Source organism: Girardinichthys multiradiatus, chromosome 18 (genome assembly GCF_021462225.1).
Source record: "Girardinichthys multiradiatus isolate DD_20200921_A chromosome 18, DD_fGirMul_XY1, whole genome shotgun sequence".
NCBI lineage: Eukaryota > Metazoa > Chordata > Actinopteri > Cyprinodontiformes > Goodeidae > Girardinichthys > Girardinichthys multiradiatus.
The window spans coordinates 38,955,942-38,971,068 of NC_061810.1; the positions used below are offsets into that span (position 1 = coordinate 38,955,942).

Sequence of the window (15,127 nt, forward strand, 5' to 3'; positions counted from 1 at the left end):
TTTAGTCAACTCAGAGGTAAGGAACGACACAGAGTCAGTTATACTTGCGGCAAGGGTAGCTGTGCAACACAAACTACAAAGTATTAGCCCCCTCTCTCTTTATTTATACATGCTTGGTCACACACAGTTCAAACATCATTCAGGGTGGGGTGTGTGTGTGTGTGTGGGGGGGGGGGGGGGGGGGGGGGGTTCAGAAAGGTTAGGGTTCATTTGTCTTGATTATAAACAAATAGAGGAAGTTGGAAGTCAGGAGAACACGGTATGGCCCTCTCCAGCAGGGGGTGCTCCAGTCCTTTCTGTGGAGTGTCTTAATCAGGACCAGGTCTCCAGGCCTCAGGTTGTTCTGTGAAATTGGAGCAGAATTTACTGGCAGACTACTGGACAACTGTACTTCTTTTGTTTGTAACATCTTATTCATCCATTCAGCTAATGATGTTTCCTGCTGTGCTTTTCCTACGTCATCCAGTTCTGATGGCAAAGGAAAAGGTCTGCCATGTACTATTTCAAATGGAGTGAGACCAGTTTGATTTGGAGTTATTCTCATCCATAATTTAACCAGAGATAGACATTCAGGCCATGGCCTCCCTGTTTCTTCCATTGTTTTCCTTAATCTATTTTTTATTGTTCCATTTGTTCGTTCAACCAGTCCAGCAGATTGTGGGTGGTAAGAACAATGTTTTTTTAACTGAAACCCTAATGCTTTAGAGCACAGTTCTATTACATTATTTACAAAATGAGTCCCATTACCTGATCTTATGATTTGTGGGATACCATATGTAGGGAAGAAATGTGTCACTAAACTCTTCGCCACTGTGAGCGCATCACAGTGTTAGGCAGGGTACATTTCTACCCATTTCGAAAATGCATCTATGACCACTAAACAATATTTCTTTCCCCCTGACCATGATAACTCTATGAAATCCATGTGTATCGTGTGAAAAGGATGAATAGCGGCTGGGAACTGGCCTCTTTTGGGTCTCATGTTCACCTGTGGATTATGTTTGCAGCAGATAATACATGATCTACAAAGGTTTTTTGCATAGTCAGAAAAATTTATGGTATGGAAATGTAGATTTACTAAGTGTATCATTCCCCCTCTCGACACATGGGAAACCCCATGTGTCACATGGGCCGCCGTCTTGTATAAATTCTTTGGTAATATTGGCTTATTTCCCAAATGATAAATGTCATCTTTCTTTATGGCCCCTCTATTCAGCCAAGATTTAACTTCTGCAGCTGGTGCAGATTGTTGTGAATCTTTCAGCACATCTGTATCTATAAATAAGAGATCTGACATTTTCAAAGTGAGGGGAAGCCTCGAAGCTATTTTAGCAGAAATATCAGCAAAGGTGTTCCCCTTCGTTTCCATGGTTTCATCAGATTGATGCGCTTTACATTTACAAAGTGCTATCTTTGCAGGTAGCTGGATAGCTAACAGCAGTCGTTTTAACAGATTAAAATGTGTTAATTCTGTTCCAGATGATGTCTTAAACCCTCTATTTTCCCATATTATGGCAAAATGGTGAAGAGAACTGAATACATATTGGTTGTCTGTATAAATGGTTAGGATTTTTCCTTCATATAGTTCACACGCTCTGATAACAGCATACAGCTCTGCAGTCTGTGATGAGCATGTATGGGGCAGGGCCTGTGATTCTATAATTTTAGTTTCAGTGGTTACTGCATAACCAACTCTGTTTTTTCCATATTCATCTTTTGATGCTGATCCATCTACAAAGATTATTTGTGAGTTTTCCAGAGGTGTCTGAGAGATATCTTGCCTAGGTTTTGTGTCTTCCTCAACCTTTGTTTTGCAAGAATGTGGTTTCCCATCTTCTGCTGTTGGAATTAATGTGCTAGGGTTCAGTGGACCACATCTTTGCAGAGTTATATTTGGTTGTGAGAGTAACAATGAGGTCAACGTAATATGCCTTGCATGAGTCAAGAAAGGAAGTGAGGTTTGTAGCAATACAAGTGACACTGAATAAGGAACTTTCAGTGTGAGCGGGTGACACAGCACAATTTCAGCTGTCTGCTTCACAGCTTCTGCTGCTGCGATGCAGCTCTGCAAACAATTTGGAAATCCAGATGCCACCGAATCCAATTTTTTAGAATAAAATGCTAAAGGTCTGTTTTTGGAGCCAAATGGTTGGGTTAATACAGCTTTCATATAACCCTTACATGCATCTACACAAAGTGTGAAAGGCTGGCTATAATCCAGCAGAGCTAAGGTGACTGTTCTTTGAAGCAGATTTTTTAGCTCTGTGAATGCTACTTCTCCTTCCTTAGTCCATATGATTTTGTCTTTTAATGTCATGCCTTTGCCATAGATCATAGAATGCAAGGGTTGTACAATGGCTGCATAGTCTGGTAGCCATTCTCTGCAAAAATTACACAGTCCCAGAAAGGACATCATTTGTTGTTTAGTTCGTGGTTTTGGGGCTTCCTGTATAGCTGTTTTTCTACTACTTAGGAGGGAACGACCATGTTGTGATAACATATGTCCCAAATAAATCACTTTCTCCTTGCAAAACTGCAGTTTATCCCTAGAGGCTTTGTGCCCCGTCTGGTAGAGATGTTTCAAAACTGTTATAGTAGCTTCCTCACAGTGTTGTTGAGTGTCTGAAGCTATGAGAATATCTACATACAACAGGACTTGACTATGTTCAGGCACCTCACAGGTGCTCATAGCGTATCTTAAGGCTTGTGTATATACATGTGGACTTTCAATGAAGCCTTGTGGTAGTCTGGTGTAAGTGTATTTTTTCCCTTTAAACTGAAAGCCAAATAAATGCTGTGACTCTTCATGCAGTGGTACTGTAAAGAAAGCGTTGCTAAGATCAACCACTGAGAAATATTTTTTATCTGGAGTTAATGTATGCAGTAATGTATGTGGATTCGGGACGTCCGGAATCACATGTCACACTATTTTATTTATCGGTCTAAGATCCTGAACCATCCTCCACTTTCCTGTGCTGGCTTTCTGCACTGGAAAGATAGGTGTGTTGCATGTAGCATCAGGTGCTTCCCTTAATATTCCTGACTTCAACATATCTTGTATTACTGGCTTAATACCCTCTTCAGCTTCTGGCTTCAAGGGGTACTGGCGAACTACTGGCCGTTCTTCAGATATTAATTTAACCTTATATGGTGGAAACCCCTTTATAAGTCCTACATCAGTCGATGATTGGGACCACAGTTCAGGTGGGACAGCAGCTAAGGCAGGGTGCCTGTTGCTCTCTTTGCTTTCAGCTAGGCCCTGTATTTGTCACTTTGCCTCATCCAAATGTGTCTTTGGATGAACTTTGACTGTCCACCCTAGAGTGAGTTTCCAGATTCCTGTGTTAGGATCTACTTTCCAGTCAGAGCTTGTTAATGCCTCATATCTCCCTCTTTCAGCACGTTGTATAAAGTTTTCTAATTCTTTCCACTGACCCCCCACAGGTTTAGTTAATGACAGATGAGGTGTACTGCCTTTAAACTGTTGAAGCTGCCTTCCTCACAGTATGATTGAGGTGGAGGATTTCCTTGTTTTGGGGTCAACATACAGATGCTGTATGGTAACAGTCTGATTATTTTCTCTGTGAAAAACAGTATCATACTGATAATCTGGCCCTGCAGTATTTTTATATCTCATGGTTACATGGAGCTCAGTATCTGGCATGTACTGTGCTTCCTGGGAAGTTTGTTTTTCTCTTGTTCTCCTCAGCAGTTCTCGAGCTGTTGGTGTGGGGCCTAGATCAAGGGACCAGTAATAATGTGGCTGTGAGAGTTCATTTAGGACTAGGGCATCTTCTTCCACTACAGCTTTCATACCTGTTTCTGTTGATACTATATTTATATGCAACTTTTGCATAACATCTCTTCCCAACAGGTTTACTGGGCATTTTTGACTTATCAGAACGGGAGCCTGACAAGTAAGTTTTGTCTCAGGTTCTATTATTGTTACTGGTGCACTTAGGTAATGTACCTCTGATGTGCCAGCTGCTGATCTAACATGCACTGCGGTGTTAGAATATTTTACTCCGGGTGGAGGTTTAGTTAGCACAGTTCTACATGCCCCTGTATCACACAAACAGCTATATACTTTGCCATTTATTATTATGTTTTTATATGGCAAATCTTGCGTCCTACTTAGTGCTATAAGTTCTAATGCTGCTGTATGTCAACTTCTTCAATTTCAATACTGTTTCTCTCTGCTAGTGGGGGAGGAGGTGGGGGCTGTGGCTGTAATTGTCAATTCTGGGTAGAGTTGGGGTTATCCACCCGCTTTTCATTACATTCTCTTGCAAAATGTCCTGGCTCATTGCAAATCCAGCAATTGTCATCTCTTGCGCCAGGGTTTTGTAAAATTGTCCTATATTCTCTAGCATAATGCCCTATTTTTCCACACCTCAGACACACATTGCTCTGTGTGTAACTGTGTCGTGGCCCTCCTCCTCCTCTGTGACCTCTATATCCCCTCCGTCCTCTTTGCCCGCTTGCCCCTGAGCGATGCAAAACCATTAAACTATCTTGCATTCCAAACGTATCTGTCTTCCTATCTCGCTGTGTTTTATGAGCGTGCTGCGCGTATTCTAAAGCTTGGTTAACAGTTCTTGTATTTTGATGAACCCAGTGTTTGTCTATATACCGTCTGAGTTTAATTTTAAGGCCTTGCAAAAAGCCTCTCTTCAACTGTTGCTGATAGGCTCCTGCCTCTGCTTCATCATATGGTATAGCATAGTTTGCTCTAAAAACACGTCTCATCCTATCCAAGAAATCTTGTGGGTCTTCTTCCTCCTTCTGTTTGCATTGTGAGATTTTACCATAATCTGCTGTCTGTATATAAACTCTTCGAATTCTTTCAAAGAGTAAGCGTAAGGCGTCCCTAAAATCTAGTGAATTATGTGCCAATATGTCACCATTGTCATCGCATCCAGTGAAACCTCCTGCAGATCTGCACCAGCGATGACCAAACAGCTGGGTAAAACACTGGAGCATCTCTCTGCCATTAAGATGAAAACTTCCTCTGAGTTCTGTAATAGCGTCTAGAAATTCTTCCACGCCTTCTTGTATCAATGGGATACCTTTTAAAGCAGCAGTTCTGTCTTCCTGTGTCCATGGTCTATATACTAGAATAGTTGGCGGCTGTCGGTGATTAGCGTCACCTATGTTTGGATTTGCTACCTCAACTCGAGGGAATTTGTCTCCCTCTAAATTTATTTCAGATGGATGAAATTTCTGTTCGTGAGCCATTAAGGCTTCGCCTGGGTACATGCTAGGAATTGTTTTCTTATCTTTACTCCTAGTTCACACTCCTGTACAACCCCAGGAATTAGGAGACCAGGGTTCACTAGAAGAGCTCTGTTCTTCTGTTTTAAAAGCATTGCTTATTTTTTCTTGCTTACTTATAGAAGTTTTAGGAACTGCTACAGCTCCTTCTATCTCTCCTTCAATTTGTTGTGCTCCAGCCTCCGGCCTGCTTCCTGCACGGCAGGGGGCCGAACACCTCGATGTCTGGATGCAACCACTGTTTCCTCATGTGGGCGCACCAAGACTGCAGCTCTCAGCTTCTTCTTTCGTTTCTCCTCCTTATCTTGCCTCTGCATGTTTCTTAATTTACTTTGTTCCAGCCATTTGTCTGAGAATTTATACTCGACCTTTCTCTGTTCCTTTTTAGTTGGTTTCTTGGTTTTCATTATTTCTAATTTTAAATCCCTTTGTAATTTTAAGATATCGTTAATATTTAGTTTACCCAAGAAACCATGTTTTTTATTCCATCTATGACAGATCATACCTGCTCCTTTTACATAATTCTCCATAAATTTTACATCCCCTTCCAAGTTAATTAGTTTACTTTGTTTCTTCCACATGATGTTTAATTTTAGTTCACAATACTATAAATGTCCCAAATAGAAATTCATTGGCATGAGATTCAAGGAGAGGACATTAACATGCCCTTCTACTGCGACTAATTCGCAGCGGTGTTAATTTTCTGGGATTAAACCCGACCTTTATCTCCAAGAATCACCAATACGTCTTTCTATTCTGGGCAAAAGAAAACACAAGACCAGCAGAATCCTACTAAGATTCTTCCAAAAATGCTTAGTCTTCCATACACACACAACAGCACTAACACAGTTAGTATTTTAACATATTTATGTCCCTTCAGCAATATGTATGGTCGACCTAGCTTAGTTTATGAGCTCTCTTTATTATTCAACACTTAATTTCATTCCCTTCCGGCGGAATGTTACCAACCAAATTATCCAGTTCACTTTATGGCGCCTAGTCATTTTTAATCTCTTTACGGCGAGATAACTACCTAAATTTATCACTATTTCTTTGCGGCGAAATAAAACCTTTCCTTACGGCGACACACTACCAAACGACTTTTAAGTACTTTTCTTCTTTCATTTATATAGCGCTTACTCTTATCTCATGTACTGTATTTTAAAACTGTCTCACCTCGGAGTTGACTTCTAGGTGACTCTGTCGGACCTCCAGAGTCACCCTGGTATCGAGCAAGACAATAATCCACCGGCCAGATGCGAACGTCACACACCGGGACTTTCAGCCACCAGGCCTAGGTGCGGCTATGCGGCAGCGCTTAACTCAACGTCAGGCTGTTCCCGGAGATCCGCCAGTCACTGCAAAGAAAGATAAAATCAGTTTAGTTCTTATAATATCCGGCTCCGAAGGACCAAATTAATTATAGGTATTATTTAGTCAACTCAGAGGTAAAGAACGACACAGAGTCAGTTATACTTGCGGCAAGGGTAGCTGTGCAACACAAACTACGAAGTATTAGCCCCCTCTCTCTTTATTCATACATGCTTGGTCACACACAGTTCAAACATCATTCAGGGTGGGTTGTGTGTGTGTGTGTGTGTGTGTGGTCAGAAAGGTTAGGGTTCATTTGTCTTGATTATAAACAAATAGAGGAAGTGGGAAGTGGGGACCTGGTGAATAGCCCCCAGATGCTGCTAGTAAAATAATAAAATAATAAAATAATAAAAGCATAACTCATTCTTGTGACCATCTCCCTTCCTGTAACATGTAAGGAGGGAAAAGCACTTAGATGAGTGATAAACAATACAAAAAGTCATAAAAACCCTAACAATGGGTTTAAGCACTTGGCACCAGGAAACTGTGAACCAAAGCTTAATGACTGAATTCATAATTATTTTGTCAAACCTATGCAGTTGTATCTTGGACTCTCAGGTGAACAGAGGGGGAGAGCTGTGGTAACCTCTCCTTTCGGTAGAACAGGGTATAGTCTTGGTAAACCCAAATTAGGGATTTTGAATAGATTAGTGGTAGGGATTAACTTGGAAAGTATGGTAGATTACCCCTTTCAGAAGATATTTGTCATGGAGTGACATTTTGGACTTTGTGGGTTCTTGTGATGGTTTATTTTGTAATTTAGATTCTCCTTATGGCTCTTTGTTTATTTCTTAGGTTATTGTTTCTATGTTCCCCTCTTGTTTCTTTGTTTACTTTAGTTCATAGTTATTCTAGTTCTTTATTTCCTCCTCTGATTTATTCTCTTGCTTAGTTTGTGTTTTCTGTTGTTTGTTTAGTCCTTTCACTCTTCTTCAGCCTTTGTATTTGTTTCACCTGTTCCTTGTCCCACATGTTCCCTGTTTCTTTGATTACCTGCCTTTTGTTCCCTTCTATGTGCTCTGTATATTAGTAGTTCTGTGTGATTAGTTCCTGGCTGGTTCCTTCTGTTACTACCCCGTTCCCTACCAAGTCTATGCTTTGTTTATGCTTCGCTTTGATCTTATGCTACGTTAACCATGACTATGCTTTGTTTATGCTTCGCTTGGATTTTATGCTACGTTTTGCCAAGGTACCTGCAGTGTTTTGTTACGTTTTTGACCCTTTAAGAAATAAACTATGATGCGGCTACCGAGCTCTTGTCTGCACTTTGGTCCGACCCAAGATCCTCCCATGACAATATTCTTGCTACACCTCTTGGAAAGTTTTCCTTCCAACAAAAGGAGATGAGATTCACCTACAGGTCCCTCTCAAAATATTAGCATATTGTGATAAAGTTAATTATTTTCCATAATGTCATGATGAAAATTTAACATTCATATATTTTAGATTCATTGCACACTAACTGAAATATTTCAGGTCTTTTATTGTCTTAATACGGATGATTGTGGCATACAGCTCATGAAAACCCAAAATTCCTATCTCACAAAATTAGCATATCATTAAAAGGGTCTCTAAACGAGCTATGAACCTAATCATCTGAATCAACGAGTTAACTCTAAACACCTGCAAAAGATTCCTGAGGCCTTTAAAACTCCCAGCCTGGTTCACCACTCAAAACCCAAATCATGGGTAAGACTGCCGACCTGACTGCTGTCCAGAAGGCCACTATTGACACCCTCAAGCAAGAGGGTAAGACACAGAAAGAAATTTCTGAACGAATAGGCTGTTCCCAGAGTGCTGTATCAAGGCACTTCAGTGGGAAGTCTGTGGGAAGGAAAAAGTGTGGCAGAAAACGCTGCACAAAGAGAAGAGGTGACCGGACCCTGAGGAAGATTGTGGAGAAGGGCCGATTCCAGACCTTGGGGGACCTGCGGAAGCTGTGGACTGAGTCTGGAGTAGAAACATCCAGAGCCACCGTGCACAGGCGTGTGCAGGAAATGGGCTACAGGTGCCGCATTCCCCAGGTCAAGCCACTTTTGAACCAGAAACAGCGGCAGAAGTGCCTGACCTGGGCTACAGAGAAGCAGCACTGGACTGTTTCTCAGTGGTCCAAAGTACTTTTTTCGGATGAAAGCAAATTCTGCATGTCATTCGGAAATCAAGGTGCCAGAGTCTGGAGTGTCAAGTACCCACAGTCAGTGATGGTCTGGGGTGCCGTGTCAGCTGCTGGTGTTGGTCCACTGTGTTTTATCAAGGGCAGGGTCAATGCAGCTAGCTATCAGGAGAGTTTGGAGCACTTCATGCTTCCATCTGCTGAAAAGCTTTATGGAGATGAAGATTTCATTTTTCAGCAAGACCTGGCACCTGCTCACAGTGCCAAAACCACTGGTAAATGGTTTACTGACCATGGTATCAATGTGCTCAATTGGCCTGCCAACTCTCCTGACCTGAACCCCATAGAGAATCTGTGGGATATTGTGAAGAGAACGTTGAGACACTCAAGACCCAACACTCTGGATGAGCTAAAGGCTGCTATCGAAGCATCCTGGGCTTCCATAAGACCTCAGCAGTGCCACAGGCTGATTGCCTCCATGCCAAGCCGCATTGAAGCAGTCATTTCTGCAAAAGGATTCCCGACCAAGAATTGAGTGCATAACTGTACATGATTATTTGAAGGTTGACATTTTTTGTATTAAAAACACTTTTCTTGTATTGGTTGGATGAAATATGCTAATTTTGTGAGATAGGAATTTTGGGTTTTCATGAGCTGTATGCCACAATCATCCGTATTAAGACAATAAAAGACCTGAAATATTTCAGTTAGTGTGCAATGAATCTAAAATATATGAATGTTAAATTTTCATCATGATATTATGGAAAATAATGAACTTTATTACAAAATGCTAATATTTTGAGAAGGACCTGTATACATGCAAAATACATTAAACACTGTAGGGCTGATATCATTGACACGCCTCTTCAATGTCACATGGAGGACTTTCACAAAACAGGTTGGGGCATTGGAAGAGTTAATAGTGATCCCAATTTTGAAGTAAGGAGATGAGGAAGTGTATTCAAACTAGAGAGGAATCACACTTCCCAGCCTCCCAAGGAAAGTTTACTCTAAGGTGGTGATTTTCAACCTTGGTCCTCAAAGCACACTGTCCTGCATGTTTATGTTTCCTTGCTTCAGCATACCTGATTTCAATTGATGGCTAAATAATAGGCCTTTGTCATTGAAATTGTGTGTGTTCAAGCAGGGAAACATCTAAAACCTGGAGGACAGTGTGCCTTGAGGACCTGGGTTAACAAATACTAGGGTGTAGGGGAAGCGGCGCTGAATGATTGTTGAACCTTGGACACATGAGGAGAAGTGTGTCATTCATCATGGCTGCGGAACAACACTTCAGATGTTAGAATTATAAAGTTTGGTTCTCCACCCCATGTGTTATGGGGATCTGGAGGAGGCTTGTCTGCAGTAAAGCAAGAGCAGCTCTGTTCAGTCACAGGGAAGAAAGAGCTAAGCCAAAAGATAATGTAAGGAACTCCTTTATCTATAGCAAGCTCAAAGCTGAGCTACTGCTCCTACACATCTCAGAGGTCAGGAGGACCAGGAGGCCTACTGGTGGGTGTTGATGATGAGAGGGATTTCCCATTTAGATCTTTTATCCTTGCAAAATGATCTCAGGTAAGAGGGGGACACCGGATAAATGGATTTGAATGAGCAATCTAAAGTCATATTTTTCTCCGCTCAATTTTTCTCACACAATAGAACACACACATGAATTTAATAAAAGCTTTTACTTTTTAGATGTATATGTAAGATAAAGACCATATATTTATTGCATATTAAGAGACTGTTGATGATTGCTGGCTATCTAAATATAAAGAAAATGGAACACATTTAGATTGCATGTTAGAAATTCGTACTCTTCAGAATGACTTTTGTGGCACTTTCCCCATCATGTTCTTTTTAGTATTTCTCTCCGGTTTCAGTAACATGATATAGCATTTTGGAATAAAGATACAAATCAATAATCCAAAACTAGAGGCCAGAATTGCAAAGATTTCTACAGCAACACTGAACTTCCCAGGAGAGCTGACATATGCTGGAATAAATGTGATCCATACAGCACAGAATATTAACATGCTGAAGGTGATGAATTTGGCTTCATTAAAATTATCAGGCAGCTTCCGAGCTAAAAAAGCAAAAATAAAACACAACATTGCAAGTAGTCCTATGTAACCAAGCACAGACCAGAAACCCACAGCTGAGCCCAGAGCACACTCTAGGATCATTTTCTCTTTAAATTCCTTAAAATTATTAGATGGAAAAGGAGGAGAAATTGTTAACCAGACGACACAAATGATTACTTGTACAAGAGTGAAACCCAAAACACTGAGTCTCTGTTGTGCAGGCCCAAACCATTTCATCATATTTCTCCCAGGAAGTGTAGCTTTAAATGCCATTAAAACTACCATTGTTTTCCCCAGAACACAAGAGAGACAGAGCACAAAGGTGATGCCAAAAGCTGTGTGACGCAGCATGCAGGACCACTTAGAAGGCTGGCCGATGAACGTCAGAGAGCAGAGGAAACACAAAGTCAGGGAGAAAAGGAGCAGGAAGCTCAGTTCAGAGTTGTTAGCTTTCACAAGAGGAGTTTTCCTGTTTCTGTAGAAAATGATGATCACAATAGCTGTTATACATGTTCCAAATAAAGCTGCTGTACTGAGAAGCATTCCCATAATTTCCTCATATGATAAAAAAACAGCTTCCTTGTTTTTACAGGCATCTCTTCTTTCGTTTGACCAGGATTCAGGGGGACATCTCACACAGGTGACAGCATCTGCAAAATATGAATGTTGAGGATGGGATTAGTCTAGTGTATGTATTTAATTGTTAATTAATTGAAGAAGACTGAATTAAGTAAAGTAGGAAGGGACAAGATTTTGTCTAAATGGTTAAGGAAGTTTTTTCCAGGTAGTGTCTTAGATCATCTAAGTCTTGCGATCTGGTGAAGCAGTTAAAAAGGTCTGTCATCTCTTTCCTTTATGCTTGAATTTGATGATGTAGATTAAGCAACTTTAATTTAAAAACTGGACTTTGAAAACATTTTCTACTCACAGGTTTTAATGCCTGTTAGTTTATATAAGTTCTTGCTGCAAAAACATCCAAAAGAGAGGTTTGTATATAGTAATCAAAAGATTAATTGGTGGCATCATGTTTATGTCTTTCTTGCAGAGGCTTTGCTCCAAACTTTTACAAGTGCATCCAATTATAAAGCAAGCTTGCGGTCTTTTTTTCAAAATGTTTGGTGCTGCTTATTTTTTACATTTGTACTAGAATTTAACATGACTCAGCAACACCTTCATTAAGTCAGTCTAAAAATGGACAACATACCAGATGATATATACTGGATAAATATGTTATCTGGTATGCTGACTGTAAAATCATGTATATGATATATTCCTTTATTGTTCCATTATAAAAACATTATATTTTACCATAGATCGCAGTTGCTATGCAATAGTAACTTTCAAATAAATTCAAAATAATCACATTGAAAAAGACTCTAATCAGAAATCTAAAATCTAGCAATGCACTCTCATGTTACTGTTATCCTTTAATTAAAGTAAAATATTGGTAAATATAATTATTTTTCTTGGTTTTAATTTAAAGTAAACTTTGTAAAGCTGAAGTATTTCACTTTTTTGCATTTTCTATTTTTATAGATTATATACTAAGTGCATGTTTTGTTTTTCATCTATTGGAATCAACAAGTGGTTCACAGCTTATCTGTTTAGCTGTGTTTCTGTCCCAAATGAAGTCACTAACAGAGCTAATACTGCCATTTACTCTCTGTTTTGTTTTTAACTTAGAAAATACTCCTGGATCAGTACTCAGTGTTTTTTGTTTTATGTGTGTCTGCTCTGTCTTCTCAAAGCCCCACTCGATCATGGCTGATGGGTGCAGTCAGTGACTCAATGAATGAAGTGATTTTTTACCAACTGAAATATTAACCTGTGCTTAATTGCATTGTTTAAAAAAAAGGATCAAATTGAAATGTATGTCATTGAATTTTAATCTGTCTGTATGTCTGAATTGAACTGACTTCTTTTGTGTCTTGAGACGATATTTGTTGTCAGTAGGCACTAATTAAATAAACTGAACTCAACTAAAAGGAATTTGTTCAAATGAAATTGTGCTTGTTACACCAACACCACACAGTTTCAAAAACAATAATACAAATTTTTTTAGATGGCATTTCAGCAGAAACAATTTCACTCTGACCAATGAAACAATGTCAAACTTTTCACTGAGTTGTTCTAAACCTGTGATGTTGCTCATTTCTCCTTCGGCACATCTTATACAGTCATGGCAGCAAACAGGCTTTCCTTTCTGGTGAACCTTGCGCGTCCCTGGGGGACACATCTCACTGCAAACCGACACAGGTACCTGCAAAGGCAAATGCACCATGAACTAAGATCTTTGCGTCCTTGACTCCTCGCCAAATAATGAAGCAATAACAGAAATTATGTCATTTGAAAGAAAAAAATAACAATTCACAATTGTTTGTACCTGTGTTGAGCTCTGTGCCCAAAGCAAGGACTTGTTTTGCAGTTTTAGCTGTTTGTTTAATGGTAATGATGCATCATATAAACCAACTGTGACAAAGTCCACAACGCCATTTTCTCTCCGTTGCCAGTTTATAACTTCATACTTTGCAGCTGGATCTCCATTCTCATTAAAATAAACCTCTTCTCCTTCCTTTGTTTTGAAGTGAATCTTTTTAATCTGCTGTAAAATCTAAGAAAACAGACATTTTTTATGTTAATCAAATGATACAAATAGTTACATAATTGCTTGTGTATAACTGCCTCAGTTTCTTTTTAATGTGTTGATGATTCAGATGAAAAATTGTAATAATTAATGTTTCTTTCAAGCTCACCGTGAATGGATCTAACTGCACATTGATGTTGCATGTTTTATCACATCCGAGAATATTGTGCAGAGCATGAGCCACGGCATACACTCCTTTATAGACATTGTTAAAAATGGGCATGAGTGACATGTCAGTGAAGGTGTTTTCCACTCCAGTCAGATCCTCATATCCAGTACATTCTCTAAAAGTTTCAGCTGATTTTTCCTGCTTGAACTTGCAGCTAAACAATGTCTCCCAAAACTCTGTATACAAGTCATTATTTAAAGATTTGAGTGGCCTCACATCAAGTATGAACTCTTTGAGACCACTCACATGTGTATTAGGAATGGAAACCCCTATTGCTCCATCCAGGATGTGATTCTTATCCACTGCTGCAATTTGAGAATCAAAGATCCAGGACTCACTGCCAACCCATTGGTACCCAGTCAACTTGTAGTTGGACAACTCATGTATAAGCACATCCATGTCCAAGTGTGATACAAAAGCTATAACCACTTTGGAGGTTGAAGTTTGTATAGTTTTGATTAACTTTTGGATTTTTTCTGTTGAATCTGTTCTAAAGAAAGAAACAGAATATTCAAGACAAATGCCCAGTTGCTCTGCAGTTTCAGTGAATATAGCCATGCCATTATTGCCATAATCATCATTGGTTCTAACTGCTCCAACCCAAGTCCAACCAAAATGTTTGACCAGTTGGGCGAGGGCTCTGCTCTGGTAATAGTCACTGGGTATTGTTCTGAGAAAGGATGGGTACTTGGTTTTATCACTGAGACAGGCACATGTGGCAAAATGGCTGATCTAAAAGAAAAAAAAAATTTATAAAAAAAAAAAGGAATAAAAAAGTTTGAAAATATACAGACAAAAACACATTACCCTTTCCATCTGAAACTGAATAATATTTTTTTAACAATTATATTTTAGTTTTACCAGTTCTACGTACCAGTGGTATATGAAATGGTCCAATGAGAGTACTTATTGCAGTGCTAGGAGAGGAAGAAGTTTCTCCCACTATAGCCTGCATTTCTGCAGGTTTGGTACATGTCTTCTCAGGGTTTGAAGATCTATTGTCGTTACCATTGTTTAAGGCCAGTGCAACTTTTATGCTTCTTGGAATGGAACCACAAGTGTCATAGATGTTATAGCCCAGAGAAATTCCTGGCAGTAAGTCCGTACTGTTATTTATTTCCTCAATGGCGAAAAGCATGGTCTGAGCAAATTGGAACTCTCTGAAATTCAAACTTGATTTAGAGTTACAAAAGGTTGGCATAAAAACTGGAAAACAATAGCAAAGTGTATTAAGTATTTCAAAGTATAATTTACCTGATGCATTGCAGTGCCAAGGGCTTTTGTGTATACGTATTCTCTCTGTTCTTCCAGCTGCTGTGGAAATAGAAGATTCCAGCCAACACAATGTCCCCATCCTGGGATAGCTGTGCAATCTCAGAATTATCGATCTGCCTGCATATTGGGTCTTCTGTTTGTGAAACAGACACCAAAACCAGCAGTTGTAAAAGTGCACATCCAAGCTCAGGCCA

The 15,127-nt window shown here is 39.7% G+C and overlaps 1 protein-coding gene across 1 annotated transcript; it reads right to left on the reverse strand.

Annotated features, from left to right (window-relative positions):
• Positions 1-10,581: 10,581 nt before the first annotated feature.
• Positions 10,582-15,127, reverse strand: LOC124884324 (extracellular calcium-sensing receptor-like). The gene is made up of 6 exons (XM_047392191.1): positions 14,913-15,127; positions 14,533-14,818; positions 13,599-14,390; positions 13,229-13,456; positions 12,982-13,105; positions 10,582-11,495 (listed from the first exon to the last, which is right to left on the reverse strand). Exons 2-6 carry the CDS (start codon positions 14,794-14,796, stop codon positions 10,582-10,584), a joined length of 2,322 nt encoding a protein of 773 aa, XP_047248147.1. The 5' UTR covers positions 14,797-14,818; positions 14,913-15,127.